Genomic DNA, 24,498 nt, shown 5'->3' with positions numbered 1-24,498 from the left:
CCTCTGTGGGAGCTGCTTCTGTCCTTATCCCTGCCATTGTTCAGCGAAATTAGATGCGGTTCTCCATCTCAGTTCCACCTCTGCCATTTACCCAGGCTGTGTTCTATCCTGAGATCAAGATGATAGTTCTGCTTCTCTCCATCAATTGGTTTAATAATTGTATATTTTTGTGTTTAATTGTGTACTTATTTTTATAAATTAGGTGACTGCTTGCTCCTTTGCTTCTCTGCTTTGATGGAGCTAAATAAAGCTGTCTTCTAAGTCACCAGAACAGGAGGCATTACAATCTTTTATCAGTCTCAGCTCGAGCTTTCTCTTGACTTTTGCCAACCAGCTAACACTTTCAGAGAACACAATGTGTTTCTGTGGTTCTGCTGGCCAGGTCTGTGCCGCCTCTGTGCTCTGTAAATTTCTGTCTCTGCTGGAAAATGTTATCAGGATTGCTTATTTGGAGGTCCATATAGGACCTGTTTGAATTTCCAATGTTCAAATGAATCTTGCAAAGTTCTAATATCAAAGTAGTGAACCTAGATTTCAAGATCATTATCTGCCTTTAATGAACAAAATGGATAGGAAACAAGATGAAATTCACTTTCTGTTTTGCTTTCCAGTTTGTTGCAATGTTTTTATCCTTTAAGAATGGTATCCAGCTACCAATTTACCACTGATGTCAGGCAGGGCATGCTTGGAAATACTTTCAAAATGAACTGTCTGCTTTAGTAAATCATTAGACAAGGAACGATATTTCTTGGCTTCTCAGCTCATAGATTCTTGTTTTGGCAGAGGAAAATATGCCTTGGGCATATGAAGCAGGAAGTGATCACTTACTCCTTTTTACCTGGTGAGAATCTGTGATAGAGTACTTTTAGCTTTTTTTGTCTAGAACATATGATTGCTGTTTCCTGCGTAGCTTTACTATAGTTGATTTGATAGTGAGAAATTCTTCTGGTGTATAAAATGACACCAAAGCAACAATAGATTTTCTATAATTTTTCACAGTATATTAAAAAAGATTGGCAAGTGGGCAGATGCCTAGCCAAATTGTCCTGGACTCTTGGGTATCTTCTGCAATGAATGAGTTGTTCAATTTTCCTTCTTGGATGAGCAGTTCTTGGTGCAAAATGAACACCGTGTTACCAAACACCATTGGGCAGCTAAAGGATTTATTACAAAAATAAACCTTTCTTCCTCTTTTTTCTACTTCTTTTCTGGGAGAGCTTTCATGGTTTATCATCAGTTATATTATTAGGGGACGTCTCAGTGAAATAAGCATTATTTTTTGAAATGAAAAAGTCTCTAGACTTATTCAGCTAGTCTTAGGAGATTATGAACTCTAAATCTTTCCTTCTGCTAAAGTACATAAATTGAATTTTGTTCTGTTTACTGTATTCCATTAAAGCCAAACATGAAGCCCTTCCTGAATATTTTAATGCTACAGCTTGGAGGTAACCTTAAGTCAGCAAAACAGAGAAAGCAGATCCCCAGATTATGGGAAAACAGCCTCACACTATGGTGGCAAAGAATTTTTATTAAAACTGTAGAAAGAAGAAAAAAAATATCTCAAAGCTATGAGAAAATCTAAGGAGTTCATTGATGATTTTGTAGGTATCTTGACACTTAGGTAACCCATGTGCTTTACCAGTAGAAAGTGAGGGACTAGCACAAGTGAAGAATATGACCTTCTCCAGCAGCAAATATATTTTACTAAGAAGCTCTATAAATATTAGAAAGCATGTCACAAAGCATGTTTCACAACATCTTTGGCTTTGTTGACTGCAATAAAAGCCAGAAATGTTGTCAAGTATGCTATTTTGTGGACAAATAATGATTGCATTTTAAAATAAAGAAAAGTCTTCTTGCCTAAAGTGATTGTGATTGTCTCTCACAGAATTAAATAGTTTGCAAAAATATTCCGTTGGCTTATTGTATTAAATGTGCAAAAGATGTGATTCTAAAACAGGGTATCACTTTGTAATAAAAGTTCTAATAGCGGATTACAGATCTGTAAACTTTTTCTTATCCTTTTTTTGATTTCCATTATTTCAGTTTGCAGAGACTAAGAGGAAGTTCTGGCTTCCATACATGCAACCCAGGCAGTTATTTCAAACTATATGTCCTAACACCAAAGACACTTCAAGAGTATGCTTGAAGGAAACCTTAACAATGTCCATATGTGGAGGAAAGCAATGCACAAATTTTTCTAGATGCTGGAACTTATAATATATGCCTGTGAATGGCAAAATGAAAACTAACGAAAGACTTCAGGCATTGCATATTTAACTCATTAACATAACAAATGACTAACCGTAAGAACTTAGCAGGATTTATCAGAAGATTAGGTATGCATATTAACAGCATTAATATCAAGTATTACAATGACAAATACATTGTTTATACTTTTGTAATTCTCATTCTTCATTTAATAAGTATGCCTCAAAAATTAAAGTTTAAAAATTTCCCCAAAAGCCAAATCTAAGATGTTTACTGCCCACTCACTGAAGCTTTTGCTTTCTTTTGAAGTTAATTGTTCCCATTGGCCTACTAATATCCAGATTCAACATAGTGATTCTTGTGTTTCTACCTAAGGATATTTAAGTAGCTAGGAAAATAGCTAGTATTTCTAAATCATGTGTTAATTCTTTTAAAAGAAGAAAACCTGCTGTTTCCTGGAATCATCACTGATAATATAAATAAAATTCTTGCATCCCAGAAGCCTGCAAGAAAACATCTCAAAAAATAAAATCCTTCCCTGTAAAGTCTATAATATAAGCAGAATAGGCTTCAGAAAATAAGAAAGAACTTGTTGCATAACAGCATTTGCAGCACCATAAACTCTTCCCTATAATATGTTAGAACTTTAAAGTCTTAGTTCTTTAGCTGCATCAAAAATACTATGTATAATGTTTTCCCAGTAATTTCTTAAATAACAAAATTTGTTCTTTACTTAATACATTAATATTCTAATCTCCTTTTCACTCCAATGGTAAGTTTGTCTTCTTTTCCTTCTTTGTTTCATGATTCATTTTCTCTACATCTTTGTAGAGAATTTGAGGATAAGGTGGGTGCAGAATAAGAAGAAAGATCTCTTTGTTAAAACCTCTTGATATTCTATGGAATAAACTCCCTCTTGATATTGTATGCAACAATTAGACACAGTTTGTGAAACTCTTAATAAATTAATAGAAATGGAACTACATCTTTATGTATGTATTTTTTGGTAAGCATGTATGTATAATTTGAAAGTATTGAAATAATTACAGCTCATAAATGTAAGGAGTAAGTACACACACACATACATGCTCAGATACATACAAGTACTTAAAGATAGTAGTAGTTATTCCAAAGTGGGTTTTTTGCCAGTTTGTAACAAGTTCTTGAAATTCATTATACCAATGACCTAAATGAATAAATGATCTCGGTTCTGCAGATGACTGGTACAACACCTTTTCCCAACAAGTGGTATTAATTAATTTGTGGAGGACTGGGGAAGAGGCAACTACAAGAAAGAAATTATGATAAAAAGTTAAAAGTCAGTCTGTTTAAAATTGGATTGCACTCTTATCCCAGAGGTGTTCCTTTGTATTTCCTCTTCAATTGCATATCTGAGCATGTGAAACACGTGTATTATCTACTGGCTATATGGCCTTATATATGCTATTTAAAATGATTTGCACTTGTTGGGCTGTTCTAGGATTGACTGATTAATTCCATCAGTCCAGAGAGGTTCTTTCTTCTCTTGATGTATTTGGTCTTTTATTCCAGTGATCCCAGGAGATTACTTTGCTAATGTGTGTCACATTCTTGAGATATTGTAAATTATGCATTTCATTAGAGAAGAGGTAGAAGTTTGCAGTTGAGAAAATAAGTCTTTCTTTTCAATTTCTTTTCTTTTTAGGAATACTGGGATAAAACATAGACTGTCTAAGGGAGGGCCTTCAGAGGAGTATTTTTATCTTTCAGATAAATACAAAATTATCTTTGCTGTATTATCAGCACAGATGAAAAGGAAAAAAATCTTAAAGAATTTTCCTTACTTCCAATATAATCAATATTATTGTAAAAACTTAAAACAAACTAACTATATGAAGCACATGATTTAAGATGAGAGGCTGAGAGAACTGGGCTTGTTCAGCTTGGTGAACAGAAGGCTTACAGGAGACCCAATCATAGTATTTTAAAACCTGTGAAAAGGCCATTAACCTGGCTCTTCATAGTGGCATGCAGTAGGAAGATGAGACAACAGAAATAAACTGAAAAAAATACAGGTTCAACATGGATGTAATGGGATTTTTTTCATTATGAGGACAAACAAACATTACAATATATGGTCTAGAAAGGTTGTACAGTCTCCATCCTTGGAGGTTTTCAAGACCAGACAGGATAAGACCTGGTTTTACCTCATAACTGACCCTACTTTGAACAGGTTGGACTAGAGACCTCCTGAGGTCTCTTCCAGACTAAATTATCCTATGATCTTACGAAACAAATGCAAAGCACACAGGAGTGCAATTACTACCCAATGAAAATTATATGGCCAAGAAAACATAATTTAAAAAGAAATATCAAATATATCTTGACCCCTGGAATGTCATGTGTATTTTATCTGAATGTTTTCATCTACAGGAGGTGCAGCACTGGATCTACAGGCTTGCCCACCCAAACCATTCCACTGGATTCTTGACATGAGGTGGCTAAACCTAGTGGAATTGAGCAAACTTCCACAGTTTGCAGAAATTTTGAATCAGGTGATATCTACTAAATTATCTTTTTAATGTTAATAACCAGTTTCCCAATCATAATTGTGCTCCCATATTTTACCTGTGGAATGCATGAGAGGTGTACTTAAGAACAAGGCCAGAGACAATACAGACTAAAGGCATAGAAATGAACAATTAAGTGTCATGAATGGGGGTATATTTATTTGCTCTATATTTTTTTATCTGCTTTATTGTATTTTGTATTCTAGTCATTGTGATAGAAAGAGAACAGGAGCAAAGAACTAGCAAGAAAGGAAGTCAGTGACAGAGAGACAGAAATAAGGAGAAAGCATAAAAAAGTAGAGGTATCAAAAAGGCTCAGAAAGTTAATCTATGAGTGTCAGGTTTTAAATTACAATGTTTTGTCTTGAGTCTGACAATTTTACAAACAAATTGTTTGCTGTTTGGTTTTAAATACTCATTTCCATTACAAGATTAATTAAGGTATGATGAACTAGCTACACAAATACAATTTATTTTATTGGCATATACATGAACTTGTATGTACATAGGCTTGTGCCATGTTTACATTGGTAAATTTATCTCTTTGCTGGTGTAGTTAAACACTCCCTAAGCATTTCTTTTTCTGTACCTCCTAACCACTCCTTGTTAATCAGGCTGATAGCCAGGACACTAAGTTCTTGTGGTTACAGCATTGGTCAGCCAAGTCCCTTTTGTGATGGCATTTAGTGTCCTGAAGGGTAGCAGAGATTTTATCTAAAGGGTGTGTCTGGAAGTGGTCCTGGCTGTTTTCTAACTCTGCATCAAGGCAAGATCTGGATACATACCAGCCCATTCCCTCCAGGTTTTGGTTCCTGCAGGTATCAAACCAGAATATTGAGTTAGGACAAAGTTGGAAGAATTCTAGTTAGGTCTTCACTCTGGGGTGTTAGGACACAAGAACTCAAAATGCCACTGTACACTTGCTAATATTATTTAAATTTAACCATGAGGTTATGAATTATGTATTTTTCCTTTTAATTTGTAGATTGTAATGGGGCTGTTATAGAGCTTTTCTAGAGTTGGTGCAAACAAAATTTGAGACTCCAAAATACTTAGGAGATTATGTTACCCAAAAGGCCTCTCTTTTTATGAATCTTTTAGCACTAACTTAAAATTGCCATATATTTACAAGTTGAAGTGACAATTAGTTGGTTTTAGTAATAGATAGAGATGGAATCTGGGAGAGTGCCAACTAGGTTACAATAAAAAATGGAAATAACATCTTTTTATTACTTATTTGCCTCCATTAGATATGCCATTCTATTTGGCTCATCATATTACATACAACTGTTTCATTATTTACTTAGATAGAAACAGATAATTATTTAAAGTAAGAAAAAAAAAAAGCTTGCAAATGGTATGCCCAGTTCTCAAGAGATTGCCTGTGTTTTTCTTTTTTTGCCTGTTACAATTTTTTTTTCTCTAAACATTAAGTCCTCTGGTCCCAGATGCCTAACTTAATTTAACAAGGGCATATTCCTCTTTAAATATTTAGATGACACTGTTACTTTTCACAATATTATTACTTCCAGCTGTGCTTGAGTGACAGATGGTACAAAGAAATATGTAACGAAAGCTTAATGGTTTTACTGAGTCAACAAAAGATCCTTTAGCTCAGTAATCTATCTCTGGCTGTGGCTTAGCTTTGGGAAGGTACCTCCTCTGAATACTCTCCTAGCATCTGCTCAGGTTGATGTCAGTTAATGTAGAACTCAGCTATTTGCTTATAAAGTAATATTATTTTGTCAAACTTGGTTTATAGTTCAGAAAGGAGTATTTGGTGTTTAATAAGGAAAGTTTTATAAGGAAACTCTTGGAATGAGTTTCATTATAGGAAATATATGGTTGGAAGAGGTCCCTGTATGTTCATTTCTCAGTCCTCTACCAGTCCATTCTTGGCGTACATTGTTCTGAAACTACATCTATTTGAAACCAAGTCAGTCACCTGGACAGAGCTCCTTGGTGGGACTGTATTTCAGAACAGGTGGTATCGGTGTGCTCCTTGTTCTCTTTCCAGTGATCTCAGAATATTGCGGTAGTTGAATCGATCTGTCACTGCATAGAAGGTTCAACTGCATCGCAATTTTCACTATGTTCTGTCCACCAATATCCCTTCTTGTCTTAGGTCATGGATTCTAAGAGATGCCTAAATAATTATATTTGTGGTCAGATTTATTCTTTCTCAAGTCAAAAGCTTACTAGAGTCTATTATTTTTAATTTTGTTATTCTTTGGCTGGCTGGACAGTACTGGTACAGATTTTTCTATTCCTCTTGGTACTTTGTGATCAGAGGGAATAAATTTATCACAGTATGTTCCTTTTGTAGTATAGAATCCTTCTGCTAATGACTGATTTTTCTTCAGTAGCTTCATGTGTTTGGGAGGGGAATCCATGGATAACTGATTAGCTTAAGAGCCTGCATCTTAGTACTAAAATTTCTGGTTGTCATATCCTAATAGCAATTCACATGGCATATGTCTTAAATGCTGTAGATTCTTAATGTTACTTGTAATATATCCTAATTTAATAACAGACTGTCATTAAAATATACATTTACAACAGGATTTTACTACAACTGAAATATATTTATATGTGTGTTAATGTAATAAATTTAGATAGACCATAATGAAAAGGGATGGAAACGTTGGTTTGATACGGAGGCTCCTGAGGAAGAAATTATACCTGATGGATACAATGGTTCACTTGATACCTTTCGCAAGCTTTTACTCATCAGGTGAGCATCTTCAGAAATTTGGGAAATAACATACTTGGTTCCATCATGTGTCTCAGTCTATCAGTATGCTATTATGATAATAGCATAATTTAAAATTAGTTTCTGGGTGACATGATATATTTAATTCACTCACATGAAATATGACTTAATTTGCTCACTTCAGAGTTAAACTCTGAGGAATCTAAAAAAACCATTTTTTATAGCTTTGCTCTTATGTCATGGCAAATGGAAACTGGGAACCACATTGCAGCCTCCTCCAAAAAAACACTAAAAATACAGAATAGTTCAGATTGTTTTCAAAATTATTTTTAAAAAAATCTTTTAAAATGAGTTATTTTAAATAACTTTAATTTAAAAAAAAAAAGATAATGCAAAACAGGTATTCAAAAGTGCCATGGTTTAACCCCAGCTGGCAACTCAGCCCCATGCAGCCACTGGCTCACTCCCCTGATTGCATAGGGGAGAGAACTGGAAAAGTACGAAAACTAGTGTGTTGAGATAAAGACGGTTTAAGAAGTAAAGCAAAAGCCATGTACACAAGCAAATAAAAACAAGGAAATCTATCACTACTTCCCATCAGCAGGAAGGTGTTCAGCCATCTCCAGGAAAGCAGGGCTCCATCATGTTTAATGGTGGCTTGGGAAGACAAACGTCATATTTTCAAGTGTCCACACCTTCCTCCTCCTTCCCCAGAGCTTTATAGGCTGAGAATGGTGTCATATGGTATAGAGTATCTCTTTGGTCCTTTGGGGTCAGCTGTCCTGGCTTTGTCCCATCCCAACTTTTTGTGCACCCCCAGATGAGTCACTGGTTGGGTGGTGTGAGAGCAGAAAAGCCCCTGGCTGTGTAAGCACTGCTCAGCAGTAACGAAAACATCTCTGTATTATCAATAGTGTTTTCAGCACAGATCCAAAACATAGCCCCATACTAGCCACTATGAAGAAAATTAACTCTATCCCAGCCAAAACCAGCACAAAAAGCCCCCTGTGAAAAGTGTGGTATAAATTATTTTATTGCACTAGCTAGGATCTCTGTGGCAGGGCTTGGGATAGAATGGATTTCCCCAAAGCAGTATTCAACTGCCTGATGCATGAGATCATATCTTCCTACATTCATTGTATACTTTCCAAGTCCTGCAACAAATAAATCAGAGACACTACAAAAAACCCAACAACATTAATTACTTGACCATGATTTGTCTTTGGAGCAGATTCAACCTGTGCAGTAAAAAAAGCCAGAATCTGATGGAAGTAGTACTGTATTGTCATAGGCTATGCACCCTGAAAGGGGAGGGGAGCATCTAAGTCCTAAACATTTAAATAATATGCCTATAAATGAAGTTTTGAAAGGTCATAACTTTATCCAAAAGTAGTTGTTTGGGATTTTTTTTTCCATGGGAAAAATAACAACTCATCCCCAACACAAATGCAATTCAGTGCAAGAGAGTTCAGCCTGTACCCTAAAAGACTAACAGACGCAATGAAACATCTGCAGAATTTCACTAAAGGGCAAAAATAATGTTACATTTTGCTACTTGTGTTCTCAGATACAAAAGCTCTGTTTAAAATTAAAAATGACCCAACCTGGTAAAGGTACCCAGAACAGAAAATTTCAGTGCAAATAGTTTACTTTAAATTGTAAGTAACTGAAAAGTATTGAAAGGACTACCAGCTCTGTCTGTTATTACATCTGTAAAGACAACCTACAAACTCACACATATATATTTGTGTGTGTGTGTATATGCGTATTATGAAGCAAAAATCTCTATTGATAAAAATGGAATTTCTAATATAATTCTGATCTTTCAACAGGAAGAGGCAGTGAATTTGTATCTTAGTATATATTTTAACTTCTAGGTCTTGGTGTCCAGACCGAATGCTTTCCCAAGCCAGGAAATATATTGCAAATTCCTTGGATGAGAAATATACTGAACCAGTCATTTTGAATTTGGAAAAAACTTGGGAAGAAAGTGACACACGAACACCTCTCATCTGTTTCTTGTCTATGGGATCTGACCCAACGTTTCAGATTGATTCCTTGGCTAGGAAGCTGAAATTGGGTATGAAAGTAATTCTTCGTTGCCTTGTGTTAAGATACAGAAGAGTAATGTAACTGATTTCAGAGATTTATTTTTTTTCTGAAAAGTATTTCTTAAATTCTGTTGCACTATTGTTTGTACCTGAACTATCATCTTAGACATAAAATAATATTTTAAATAAGAGATGGTATTCTGAGAATCATTCTGTTACCGTTGGACAGTATGTTTTCAGTTCCTTTTTTATAAATTGTTATCATCCATCCCAGTGATTATATTTTTTTAATGCTTATCTCTAAGACAATTATTTTTTTTTTTTATTCTGGCATGGTGACAATACTGTTTTCTTGTTTTAACTCTTAACTGAAGGTAATGTAAAAATCAGCAATCTGCTTAAAATATTACTTTGTAACAAAAAATACCCACAAGATCTGCATTTATATAATCTAGATTTTATGTCTGTGTTATATGGAAACTTTGAAAAGATGTGCATACAGAGTTGGAAGTAGATTTATATATTCATGATGTTACTCACATTAATATGTTACAAATGCAATTTTACAATTAAGCGTTGTGCTCATTTATGTAGTTGTGTTATCTACACGTAAAAAAAACCCAACAACTAGGTTTGTATTTCAAATGCTGTGGCTTACTTGGCAAAAATTCCCATTGGCAATAACATTAGTCATAGTCTTTCACTCCTAAAAACACTGTAAATATTGTATTTTAATGCTTTTTTTACAGCGTTTCAACGTTTAGAAAATTTATACTTAGTAATATCATATGACGGTGAAGGGATTCTACTTTAAGTATATATTTCTGGAATAAAATATACTTAATTGTGCTGTATTTATATCACTGGGTTTTAGACTGAATTGGAATTCTTTTTCTCAAGAATGTAAGTTCATTATATACTGTTAAATATGTTGTAGAATGCAGGACCATCTCTATGGGTCAAGGACAAGAAGTTCATGCACACAAATTCATAAAGATATCAATGCAACAGGTGAGAAAAAATCATAGCAATATAAGTTGATTTTATATTCTATTATTCTTTTACGCCTCTTTTGCATGCCATCTTTAATATTTTGCATTTTCACCATACCATCAGGCATATCTCAGGGTAAACAAGTCTCCTTGAGTGTCTGAACTTAAAAACATTCCCCTGTGGGATATTTATGTGCTTGTGGAGTCCAAGTCAATATTCCTGGCAGCAGTGATATTAAGCAGCTTTTCAAAGGTAGCACATTCCATTCTTTTCACTATGCTGTTAACCAAGGGTAAAAGGACATCTTGGCCTAGTTCTGTCCTGCAGGACTTGAAGATCTCAACTCTGCTGGAAATCTTCCCCCCTCCCCACCCACTTCCCCTATGAGAGCTACCTAGATGTTACATAGTTTAGTATATTAAAATGGTGAGTACACACATAGCTGAAAGCTGTAGATAGGGAAGGATGTGCTGGCTCCTAATACCACCTCACGTTTCCCTCACATCTGTGCTAATGAGAGGGCCCCTTGCTCACCAGCAACTGTTTTCCATTCTTTGTTTCTTTAATTGCCAGTCCTTTTGGCTTTGAGTCCCAAGGATGTCTAAGAATTGCTAAACAATATTTTAAGAATTTTTCTTTGAAGTACTTTGCTGTACTTTGTTATGGCAGATTATATTCTCAAACAGTAAAAACATGAGAAGTCTAAGGAGTAGCCACAGAAAGATGGCAACTGAAGCATCAGATACAATATAAAAGTTACAGTGTGAAGGTAACACAGTCTGGTGAGCTGAACACTTTCAAAGAGTTGTGGACAATGTTGCAAATAAGGACATACAGCCATAGTTGCCTGTAAACTCAAAATATTCAGGGATTAGTTTTATGCCAATATTCTGAATGCCTAGAATATCTCCACTAACAGAGAGCAGAAGACTGCAAGTACTATATTGATAAATGAAACACATTTGTGACATGACCATTACCAACAGTTAGTCCTTACTAAACCAGGAGTACAGCACTGCTTGTGTATATAATAATAATTATTATTATATACTTAATATATCAACTAAAGAAACAACCTGAACTGACTTGTGTTCAGTAAAAGTTTAATTGGTACCCTATTACCTATTTGTTAAGCAGTATATGCTTTCATACCCACAGTGGGAGTATTCATCAAAAATTAGATAAAAAGCTAAAGATGGATTCGTTATGAAGGTAAAAACTCCTCAGAATATGTGACATTCATTAGATTTCCTGGGTCTCCGTCCTCACCCATTAGGGTTCTGGAAGCACAAATGGTGAAAATGAGATCGCAACACAGAACACTCTGCAAGAACAAATGTACTTTTGAGACTGTTGCAGGTCCATGATCAAGATCACTTCAGATTTCCATCTGAACTAAACATTTGTCACTTGATTCTCCAATGTTTAATCATAATGGGATGAGGAAATGCTTCTTTAGACCTCTACAAAGTCCTGTTGTCTTAATCTGATAGACTGAAGTGCTTCAGAGCCTTTTCAGGACCTCTTGCCTTTCATACAGAAAAGAGAAAAGGTCAGGGTATCGGTTCAAGGAATTCCAACTGTATTATAGAATCATTGTCCCCCTGTACTCGGCACTGATGAGGCCACATCTGTGTTCAGTTTTGGGACCTTCACATCAAGAGGGATGTTGAGATGCTGGAGCATGTCCAGAGGTGAGCACTGAAGCTGGTGATGGGTCTGGAGCACAAATCTTATGAGAAGCAGCTGAGAGAACTGGGGGTGTTTGGCATGAAGGGAGGAGGCAGCTGGGGAGGGACCTTATTTCTCTCTACACCTACCTGAAAGGAGGTTGTGGGTGCAGGGGAGGGGTCAGTCTCTTCTCCCAGGTAACAAGCGATAGGACAAGAGGAAGTGGCCTCAAGTTGCATCAGGGGATATGTAGCTTGGTTATTAGGAAGATGTTTTTCACTGAAAGGGTGGTGAAGCACTGGATCAGGCTGCCCAGGGAGGTGGTGGGTTCACCATCCCTGGAGGTGTTTAAAAACCACATAGATGCAATGCTTAGGGACATGGTTTAGTGGTTGACTTAGCAGTCCTAGGTTCATGGTTGGACAAGATGACCTTTTAAGGCCCCTTCCAACCCAAATGATTCTATGATTCTATTCATAGAATCGTTCTATGATCATAGAATAATTTAGGTTGGAAAAGACTTTCAAGATCATCAAGTCCAACCCATCCTGCAATGAGCAGGGACATCTTCAACTAGATCATTGCATTCTATCTGTAAAATAACTTCATTTGAGGCAAAAATAAAATCTTTTCAGATGATATTAATTCATCTGACCATAGTATAGTCTTCTTCATTTGTTGTTTTCTATTATGGACATATAATACTTGCATATGGCCTTTACTGCACACTTTCTACTGTACAATCCAAGGTTCTCTAGGTAATGCAGCCTTGGTTGTGGAAGTTCTCTATATTGGATCCCAGTAACCTCTCAAATCTTACCAAATGTTGTGACAGTACTGGAATATAGATGTACACCACTTTGAAAAAAGAGAAAAAAGAAATCCCTTTAGAGAAGACGGTTTTTTTAATGATGTGCAAATGCATGTGTATCTCATACTTCTTTGTGTTTGTATATCTAGAATGGTCATCATCAACTTCCAGTTCATTGTAATGGTGAAAACTGGGGCATCCCTGCCTTTCTTTTGCCCTTAATTAAAAGCAGAAGGATACTCAAAACCAGCACTCCAGGAGAGCTACTAGTAATAATTTCTGAACTAAATGACTTGGTGGTGCACATGTTTTACAGAGAGAGGGATATGTGAACATCACATTTGAAAGAACAAAACAGAATTAGTGAATATGAAGACAAATACATGGGGTTTTTTCCTACCTCTGGCCAAAAGTATATAATATGATTAAAACTGCTGTGCTTGTTACAGATAGATAAATTTCAAAAACTGACCCTGATCCATTCGGAAATGTGACAAGTTGATTAAAGATCTTCCTTTAAAAAGTGAATCCCCATAAAAGAAGGAAAAATATGCCTTCATTTAATCTTTTTTTTTAATATCCATCAATTCACCATAAATATTTCAATTGTATTTTGTGGCTAAATGTTATTTATTCCTTTTTAAATGAGCTAAAACAAAATTGCCAAAATGAAATTATAAGCTGTAATGAAATCCACACATCACTGTTTAGAGCTGATTAAATAATGTCCCATTTTAATATCAGGCTTCTGATTCATCAGGCTTCTAAAGTGATGCCACAAAAGCTGATTGAATTTAATTTCATAAGAAGAATTGCAGAGAGATAATAATAAAAATAGAGCTTTCATGCAATATGAGAGTTGAATAAGATCAAGATTAATACGTGGAGGTTGAATTTCATGCAATTGGATTTATTGCAGATAAATGAATTGCAGTTGAAAAGTTTTAGAGTCTTGTTGCTATCTCTTTACACTTACTTCAGATTATGTTATTACGAAGTTTTAAAAAAGATGTGTTTCTTAGATTTCAGCTGTTACTTTTCCACTCACATTCTTTTGGATCTGATGGCAGGATTGCTCATCACTGGTGTTTTGCTGGGAGAGGACAGGAATTACTTCTTTTTGCCACTAGGTAGCACTGATACTTTGCTTAGAATAGTGGTTCTGGTTATTTTCAACGAGAACAATCAGATGTGGAAATAACTTTTGCACTATCTTTTCCTATTTGCTTTAACTGTGCCAATATCATACCAAATCAAATGATAATACATATTCAGGAACAGATCAAAAGTAAAAAACAAAACAAAACCCAACCAAACAAAGAATAATTACTTGCAAGACCAAATGTGCTTCTAAATATAGACAGTTGGTTTTAGCACCATGAATAACTTGTTCTAAATTGTATATGGTAATAGTCTATATTCTTATTTAGGGAGGCTGGGTGTTACTTCAGAATTGTCATCTTGGACTGGATTTCATGGACGAACTACTAAAGATGCTTCTTACTGCTGAGATACAGGATGAGACGTTTCGAGTTTGGATAACTACTGAACCACATCCTAAATTCCCAATTACACTGCTACAGGTTTGCTCAAATTCACTCTGGTACCTCATGCCATCAAAATTATTTGAATTAAGTGTGAAAACAGAAATTAAATAAATGGGGGGGAAACCTTAGAATTCAAGAAAAAATGAACCTGTCTTACAATGCAAATATTACTTTAAACAGGAAGGTTACTTACCAGTACTGGAAGTTCTCAAAGATGCATTGCGTATGTGTGAGTTCACACTAATAAGAAACACTTGCATCAAAACTATCAGGCTTTACCTGATACCCTTTTTTTCCCAGCCAGATGCCTTGTGAACAGATTAATGCCCACAACTTGCTCTTAGACTCTTTCACCAGATTTCCCTATCTGAAATAAAGGATAAAGGGGACAGAACATACATGGACAGCACATCTCAAAGAACATCATCTACCAAGAAGTAACTTGTTTCAATTTGGATAAAATCTAAATGGTTGTTCTGTAGGTCTCAAGGAGACATTTTTCATCGGTAAAATCGGTAAAAAACAGGAAAATTGCCTAAATTCTTACAAAGTGCATTTAAGTCATTTACGATGCTTCCTAGCACTCTCACACCTGGTCATAATGCTAGTTAATATCTAGTGTAATAGCTGTGTGTTGCCACTTCTGTGTTCATAGACCCCTTTCCTCTTAAAAACAGTGGAAGTCATCTTACTGGTTCTCCTCCTTTCTAAATAAAAATAGATACCATACCTGATATCTAGGATGTGAAGGTGAGGAAGGGTTCCTTTCTTGAATGAATCTAGGAGACAACCTTCGCTAAGAAATTTATATTGCCATGGAAAACCACGGTGTGTAAAAAGCTAGCTGTATGGACCTACGTTCTTTTGTATTCTCTCAACAGAAAATTAAATCACCCTACATCTTCAGGGGGTTTATGAATAGTGAGGTATATAAATGTACAGCTTGCTAAAAGTGAGAATAGAGAACTGAGCGGGTCACTAGATGAATCTTCACTGCATTTATCTCAAATGTTTCACACGTGATTTGCCAGTCTATAGTGTCACATTATGTGTTAAAATCTTAACATATTTAGGGATTCCAGAAAATGAATAACTGACAAATCAAAGGTCAGCTCCTTCTCAGAGGAAAGGAGAGAATAATTTGCTTTTTTTTAAATCCAGAACACGCATCAAACACTGAACAGGATATGCTTTGAAATGTGGAAAGACTGGTTAGCAAGTGTTCCCATTCAGTCCAACACTCTAGTGTGTTCATGTGCAGATAAGTCCTTACAGAAGATGAGCTCATCTCTGAGACAGCTTGCTTGGGCTCTGGAGCCCAAAAATAATTTTGAGAGACTGAAGTTGAAAAGTCATTCCTTAAAAATATTTGAAGTTCTTTACCACAAATATGCAGACAGTAAAACTGCCAGGTGAATTACTTGTTCATTAATGCCTTCTGTTAAGGGTCTCAGAAGTAGAAACAGCTCAGAGTCACTCTTGAGTTCAGCCCACGAGCAGCCTGGCATTTGCTGTCCTTTCAATGCATGCTGCCGTGTTACCCAAGCCAACCAGACAAGTGCTTACTGTTGGAGTAGAAAAATACTTACTGTTTATTTGGCTTTCTCCAGCATTCCAAAGTGTCTCAAGGAAAGATTCTGGTAAGGCCAGTCTGTGTCTGAACTAACAGATTCACGTGTGCCCCATGATTGTTACCTAGCACTGGAGTTCTCTGACATGAAAACCTGTGTTAACTAACACTCTCCCAAGTAATGTGCAGGTATAGTTTGACAACCAAAATTTTGTAGCAACTATTCCCATTAGGCAGTTCGCATGAATCTAAGGGGCTGTAGCAGTTTACTACCACAAGTGTGAATTCCATGCCTGCTGACCAGAGGGGTCAAGAACATTCTCTTGTAAATCTAATTTACTGCTGCAGACATAGCCACAGGGTCTAGAGTAGCCACTGTGAACACATAGATCTGAGCTGAGGATAGGTGAGATTTCTTTTTATTTACTGGGAAATCCTGGGGCCAGACAGAACAGAGTTTTTGTCATCTACTCTGGGTAGCTCTTTTCCATCAATCATTGAATTAGGGGTAGAGAGCCATATGATGTGTTCTGATAAGCATGGCAACTGCTTCCAGGTTGTTGATGAAAAATCTTAGATCCATGGACAAGTGACAGTGATGGTTCTGACCAACATGAACTAAAGCTCTATGTTCAAAATCTTTTGTTGGTCTAATCTACTATGTGCTCCTTTTATGCAGTTTATAGTAAAAATACATATCAACTTTGTATCTACAATGCTTCAGATATTTACATTTTATTTACAGCTAATAATTGTGACGTTAGTATGTTGCTGCTTTTGTTTCAGTAAACAAATTCAATTCCTTTATCTTTTTCACATGACAGATTTCTATAAAGTTCACAAATGAACCTCCCCAGGGTATACGTGCTGGATTGAAAAGAACATTTTCTGGAATTAATCAAGACCTGTTAGATGTTAGCAATATGCCCATGTGGAAACCTTTGCTTTACACTGTAGCTTTCCTGCATTCTACTGTTCAGGTATTTCTTATAAGGTTTGCAAATAGTGTTACAATTTATGCAGTCACTTTATCAGAGGTTCCTGAAATATACATTCTGATATTTCTTGTAGCATAATGTTGCAGGGCTGAAGTTTTAATTTCTATAATCTGTACTGCAAGGTTCCTTATTCTCGTAATTGTTTTATAAATTTTACACAATTTTCATACTATGGACATTTAGAATGAGTTTCTTTCTCACCTAACTTTATCTGTCCAAGAGATAGTAATTTGGTGTAAGGGCAAAAATCTCTCTCTGTAGTCAATAGAAATAAGAGAGGCACTCTGAAAAAATCAGTTTATCTGTCTTGGCTATCTCTCTATAAGAGAGCAAATTATTTTCTAGAGATATATCACTCTTTCTGTCCATTGATTTTAGGCAATCCAGATGTCTAGCTTAGAGTAGCTGTCTACTTTCTAGAATGCTAAAATTAAATAAAATTCTCTCACTTAGCATCTTGTTTTTATCTTATCTATGTCAGTGTGTTTTCTACATTAATTCCAAAGTGAGAAAAATGATATTGATACCTTGTACTTTAAAGATATATGTTTTAAGATCACAATAAATATCAACATTTTGAGCTCTCTGAATACACCTTTTGATCAAGAATGTCAAAATAGTTACAGAATACATTTAAGCCTTAGGGTCTGTTGAGCTACTCCTATTTTCAGTGTTGCAAAGATGGTGAGAGAAGGACAATTTGTTGGAGGTCCCTATTAAGATACAGTATTCTGGTATTCTGCATTATTTTCCTCCTTCTACCTTTTTATAAACAGTGAGTTGTTCTGTGCACTGCCTCAGGATTACACTGTTCTTGTGAAACTAGAAGACCCAAGTTTATTCAACCATCAGTAATTTTAAAAATTATTATAGCTATTCATCTGTTCAGAAAATTTATTTATGGATTACGATCAGCAAGCAATATATATACGCTGCCCTGACATTAAACTGACCAATTCCTAACATCCTTTGGCGATAAGATTGCTATGATAAATATAGATTAAGTAGTAATTCAGAGAATTTGGCAGAAAATCATTATACCTTTCTGCAGGGTATTATTGGTAAATGCTGTCTCATCTGCTTATAAACAATACTTGATTTTGAAAAAGAGAAGTTTTTTTTCAGTTCTAGTTCTTTTTAAATATTGTAACTAAGGCACGTAAATGTTACTTAATTAGATGGCAAAGACTGTCAGTCATTATTGAACCAGTAATTTAAACTCTAATAAATATGTTATCACTTAGTTAATTTTAGAATGTCAGTATTATGCTGTTTATTCATTTAATAAATGTCAGCAGTATTCAACAATTTAATTCTTAACTTCTTGGATTAGTTTGTTCTACATTCTGAAAAAAAAAAAATCATTGAGTGATGTAACTGAGGTGGCTAAAACCAAGTTGTAAGAAATCTAATAGTTTGGGAGGTTTCAAATGTTTCATCTCAGATTATATTCTCTTTAACAGTCAACTGTTTTACTGTTACTGCAAGTATTATAATTTCATTTTCAAATGGGTATGCAATAATAAATTTGAATAATGTAGTGGTGGCAGCCTTATTATAAAGTTGTGAATTATGAAAAATACGTGTTAAAAAAATACAGTGAAACCATAAGTCAAAAGGGGCAACCTAGAAGCCTTTGGATAACTGAGCACCAATACAGGAGCTTGAAAAATGGAAACTGTCATTAGTAGGCAGTATATGTAGAAAAAAATGAAAACCTATAGAAATCAGAATTGTTGAATGTGCTGAAAATGCAGAGATTTGGCAAATCTTTAAATTAATTAATATAGAAATCTGATCATCCATACAGACATGAGGCATTTCAAACCTATGACTGATGACATTGATTTATCCCTGATGGTGTAAATAAAAAAGTTTGTTTATTACTGATATGTATGAGGCACATAGCGGTTTCCTAGGCTACCTTTCTTCTTCAGTTCAATTCTTTACTCCACTATTATTATTATTACTATTATTGAACTTTAATAATAAAACAAAATTATATGTTGTTTCGTAAACATGTTTGGTTTTTATTGTATTCCTAAGGAACGACGCAAGTTTGGGCCTTTGGGTTGGAATATTCCCTATGAATTTAACTTGGCAGACTTCACAGCCAGTGTTCAGTTTATACAAAATCACCTAGATGAATGTGACATCAAGAAGGTGAATACTAAAATTTGCATACAGTATATTTAATTGCTTTGTATAGCATCTGTAATTTTTTTTTCTTTTGTTACTATTTATAATAGTGCATCCATTGCTGTTCTTTCAGTGCAGCTTCTAATGATCAAAGTTTCAGATTCTCTGTATGAGTCAAGCTGAAATATTTTGGGTGCCTATCCTCCACGTAAAAATATGTAATAGTTAAGAACTTCTGCATTCAATCTTGGTTTTTTCAGTACCATATCCAAAATATTGACAGGTCTATAGAATATCTGTTTTGGAAAGGGAGCTAAAATATTTACAGAGTTTGACAGTCAATCAAATATCTCTTTGGATGCCATTTGGTCTTCTGTTATTTATCAGGGAATAACGTAATAGAATATCCATTCCTTACAAAGCAGCATTTTGCCAATAAAGAACGATGAGAAACTCGGTGCGGGGGGGGGGGGGGGGGGGGAGAGGGGCAAAAAAAAGAAATAGGAGAAGCAATAGCAGCTGAAAGTAATTTTAGGTCACACGAGTAATAATAAGATATATTTCTAATAGTGGGATCAAGCCCAACTACTGTAGAATTGTAGAGCTGAGCTCACAAAATACATTGGAAATAAAGTGTTACTTTTTCCTTCCAACAATGATCTTTGCAGCTTAAATTTCAGAGCCTTATGAGCTTCAGATGATGTTGAAATTACAGGCTGGATACCTTCTTCTTGTATAACTACAGTCTCTCGTTTGCTTTACTTTCATCCAGGGGATATCATGGAAGACAGTACACTACATGATTGGAGAAGTACAATATGGAGGCCAAGTCACAGATTACTTTGATAAGCGTCTTCTTAATTGCTTTGTAAAGGTAGGAGACCTTGAAAATACAGTTATTTGTAATTTTTTATTGGCAGCTGCAATACAAAATCGAAGACCTCCTTTCTGCTGAATATGCATGTCTTCACAGTTTAGAAGACTCCTCGGAGTGAACTGATTTTTTCAAAACATCATTCTTTGGCAGTGAGGTTCTTCCCCTTCGTTTCCTTTTAGTGAGGATCAGCAATTAGTAAAATGTTAGCTGGAAGTCAAACTTAGAATATGTAGTTCTTAATGATTTACTCGTGTATTCAAGTAAAGTTAAATATAGTAGCCAAAATATTTTATTCCCTAAGAATAAAAATGAGCTTAAAAAACCTCTATGTAGCAAAGTAATTGTGGGGTTTTTCCTCTGGATTTTTCACAGTTGTGGTTTAATGAAAAGATGTTTGACAGCGCCTTCTGTTTTTACACTGGATATAACATTCCAGCATGCAAAACCTTGGAAGAGTATTTTGAATGCATCCTGTCACTCCCTGCTGTGGACAGCCCAAAGGTCTTTGGTCTCCATCCCAATGCTGATATTACGTAAGTAGGTCCCAACACATATTGAAAACAGAAACCTTTTATTTTATTATTTGGAAACAAAACCCTCTGAAATACTCAAGAAAAGTATATTTTTCATAGGAAGGCTAGGGTTCATGTGAATTTCACTATTGAATGGCAACACTTGACATGTATGTACATGGTTATGAATGCAGTATCTTCAGCTACATTTTACATATTCTTTTAAAGCAGTTGGAATTCTTATTAGTCCCCATGGTTTTAGATTATTTTTTTTAACATCTGAAAGCATTATAGAACTTTTATATGAAGATATGATACAAGCTTCTATACAGTGCAACTAGAGAAAGTTTATAATATCTGCCTTCTGATCCAAGTAGTATATTATTTTTCTGTGTACACTTGTTAAATGATTCTCTGAATTGTCATTTGGTTTACAAGTATGCTTTTGGATGTAAGTACAATCTTTTGTTGGCATCAGTCCTGCCATTTCCATTATTAAAAGAGGCTTTTCAACCACACTAAGTACTATCTCCATTTAAAGTTTTATCTTTGACTTGATTCACTTTTTCATTCCAATGTATGTAACAGTTGACTTCTATTTCCTTCTGGTGTTATATGCCCTGTGAAAGGATATGAATCATCATTATATTTTTTTTCATGGATGTTCTTAATAATTCTGCAATGAATTATTGCATTTTCATTATGCCCACATTCATTGTTCGTTAACTTATCTTTTTGTATTTTTAAACAAAACAGATGTTACTCAAGTGCCCAGCTGCTGTGGAAACCTAGTATCTTCTAAAATTTTTTAACAAAACAATAATTTCCCAAAATTTTTCAGTCTCAGATTTCAGAGTCTGATGCCATATCAAAATCCCAGTATTCTAAGCATGCTGGGAGAACAGTACAGTTTTATTGTCAGTTCTGCCTAGCACCTACCATTGTAAATATATACTTAAGAGTAGGTTCTGTTTCAAGTCATTCTGTGATACCTGCAAGACCTCCCTTCCAGAAGTGATCAGAGCACAGCCAAGATTTAACAGAAAACTAAGTCCTGAAGAGAGAGATAATTTGGATCCAAATTAGGCTTGTAGGAGGGCTGATTTACAGAAAGAAAACTCGAGGGTAACAGTGCTGGGTGAGTTTCAGTGAGTTGGAACAGCTCTTTCATTTCTCTCTAGTACTGAATCTTCCTTCTACTTGGTACATCAGCATATTCCTTCTACTTTAGTCCTTTTCCTGGAGATTTTCTTTTGTAGGTATTTCTTTAGAGTTTTGGGGGAAATGTTCAACATCTTCATGCTTTTTTCCATGTCACAGTCTGTTATAGGCAGCTATGCATGTGTCTGTCTGAATTTCATCTTTGACACACTCGCCAAATGGGTTAGCATCGCATACAATATAAAAGTTGCATACAAATTATCCTTAAAATAACCTATCAAGTAATCTTGGAGTATGCAGAAAGCTAACTGCTAGAATTGGAACCCTGAGACAGCCAGGACCTCTCCATGTTACTATTACTGAGGACAAGACAGATCTCTCACTGGTTTAGTGGGACAGTTTACCAGTTCAGCCAAAAGCTCGATCCATTGGTTCCTTTGAATTGGATCCATTGAAGCTATAAGACTTCACTGAATGTCACTACTTCATCCACCTGGGATTAACACCTGAAATCACTGCAATTGGTTTTAACTTGCTATATGAATCATAGGCTCTGCTAAAGCACATAGATAACAGGCACCTGAGCGGGCAAGGAATATCCTGACCATCTTGTCAAAACCCCTTCTCCAATTGGTTCCATACTGAAGCCTTAAATCTAACTGAATTTTTGTAAAGCTAAAGCAAACTGTTATTAACCAACTGGAGATAGAGCAGAATCTCCCATTGTCCTCTGGTGAATGTAAGGTTCTGCATGTTGCAATAGATATTGCTGTTTTCTACCCAATACTGAGTAATGCTTCGGTCAAACTGCATTTGTTCTTAGTTTTAACTATGAATACAGAAAATTCCTAATGGCACAGACTCCAGCTATCATACTATAATAGGTTGCTGAATCCAAATGCTGTAAGAAAATACTCTTAATAATAGTTTCTGGAGCAAATAAAAATCCACAGAAAATTCCTTCTCTTTTTCTTCTTATGACACAAGTTGCTTTTCAATAGGGCTTCAGGAAAAAACAATATAAACAGGTATACAGTGCTTTACCTTACATGCTTACTTTTAGGCAACATTGACACTGTAAATGAGATTCATTTAATGTTGCTTTAGCTTCCTTTACCATTACTCAAGACTTCCTTTACTCTACAAACCTGTGCAATCTTTTTTTCGTTATTATTTGCATCTATACTTCAACATTTTATTTGCAATGTAAAGGAAAGTCAGGTTTTCCAAAGCCCAGAAAAATTTTGTTTCAGAGTGTCTTTTACAGTCATTGTGTACAGTCACTGTTACATGAATGAAATTTCTTGTTTCTATTTTCTTTTCATTTCCATGCTGGAATATTATTTTTAATTATGTACACATTGAGTTGCATGTTTGTCTTTTCTATTTTTGATTTAAAATTCTTTTTTTTTTAAATAAAAAAGAGGTTTTATATAAAACTCTTCTTGTTCAAACTACTGTTGCTATTCATGTTTGCTTCTTTACACAAGATTCAGGCAATAATTTCTCCTCTCCAGAAGAGTTCTAGCTTGTGTCATTGAAGAAAGGAGTATTACTTACCTTTGATTCTGCTCCTTTCTGGTTATTTTTCAAAAATTGTTCTCTGTTTTTCCCCAAAGTTTACATATTGCCTATTTTAAATTGTTTCTATTTTTGTTTAGATTTGGGGAAATACCATTTTTATAATTCTGTAATATTTTATAATTTAATTGCTGTTATAATCACGGGATCTACCCCTTCCACATAGAATAGTTTGACAGTGGTATTGGAAGGACAGTATTTGCAGTGTGAAGAGGAAGGTTCACATGTCTCTTATCACTAGTAGTTAGATCACAAGACCCAGAGTAAGGATTATAACTACCAGTTTGTCATCCAAATTAGGAATGAAGCCATGAGTCCAAGAGAAATTTGATTTTATCCAACCTTTCTGCTCATATGTGGTCTTGAATAAATTTCTCATTCATTAAATAGGATCATAAATAGAAAAAAAAGCTTGAGAGTTCTGAGTCTGAAGTCAAGGGTTATTAAAAACTGCGAAAGCCCCACCACTCCTACATTCACAGGAAGAAATTGTATCCTCTGAGACGCAAACTGCCAGTAGGATTTCTTCTGTTTTTCTGATGTATAGTCTTCCTAATTGCATTCACAGTGTGTGTTGAAATGCTGCAGTATCTTGCTTCTGAAGTCTTATGATACTGTCCCCAAAACTCTGATGTTTTAGGAGTTCATGTGTTCTATCCTGCAGCACAATCCTTGTGTTCATGCCTTATATAATTAGGTATGACAAAGTATATTGTCGTAGGAGGAGACAGGTGTTGTATGAAGGTTGAAAAGTAAAACTGACATGCAAAATTATATTCTGTGTCAGATGCATGCCGTATGTTCCTTATGTAGCCGATCCTATAAGGTAAAAGGAGGCAATGCCAGCACGGCAGTACCAACATACTGTTATGTTTCCTTTCTTACTGCCTTTCATAGCTCTATGCCATTAGATAGCATTGCAAGAAGAGTACTCCTATAATTCTGCTTGTGTTGAAGGACTGATGTGGTCTACTGTAATTTACCATCAAATGCCACATTAATTTAATTCACTTTTTTGTATTGACTTGGATCATAAATTTACATTAGCACTGCCAATGCTGTACTATGGAATAGAAGGTTTTGTTTTAAATCTCCAACATTGTAAATCTAGCAG

At 35.2% G+C, this 24,498-nt stretch overlaps 1 protein-coding gene across 1 annotated transcript in view; it reads left to right on the top strand.

Moving 5' to 3' along the window:
- DNAH8 (dynein axonemal heavy chain 8) overlaps window positions 1-24,498 on the top strand; it is a 141,792-nt gene that overhangs the window by 112,101 nt on the left and 5,193 nt on the right. Inside the window, 9 exon segments of the mRNA XM_056357561.1 lie at window positions 4,624-4,745; window positions 7,376-7,494; window positions 9,351-9,553; window positions 10,462-10,535; window positions 14,430-14,582; window positions 16,941-17,096; window positions 19,161-19,277; window positions 20,026-20,127; window positions 20,503-20,663. Coding sequence (XP_056213536.1) covers window positions 4,624-4,745; window positions 7,376-7,494; window positions 9,351-9,553; window positions 10,462-10,535; window positions 14,430-14,582; window positions 16,941-17,096; window positions 19,161-19,277; window positions 20,026-20,127; window positions 20,503-20,663 — 1,207 coding nt within the window.

Source organism: Falco biarmicus, chromosome 12 (genome assembly GCF_023638135.1).
Source record: "Falco biarmicus isolate bFalBia1 chromosome 12, bFalBia1.pri, whole genome shotgun sequence".
Lineage (NCBI taxonomy): Eukaryota > Metazoa > Chordata > Aves > Falconiformes > Falconidae > Falco > Falco biarmicus.
Note: the sequence above shows the minus strand (reverse complement) of the source record. Positions and strands in the feature narration are given on the sequence as shown.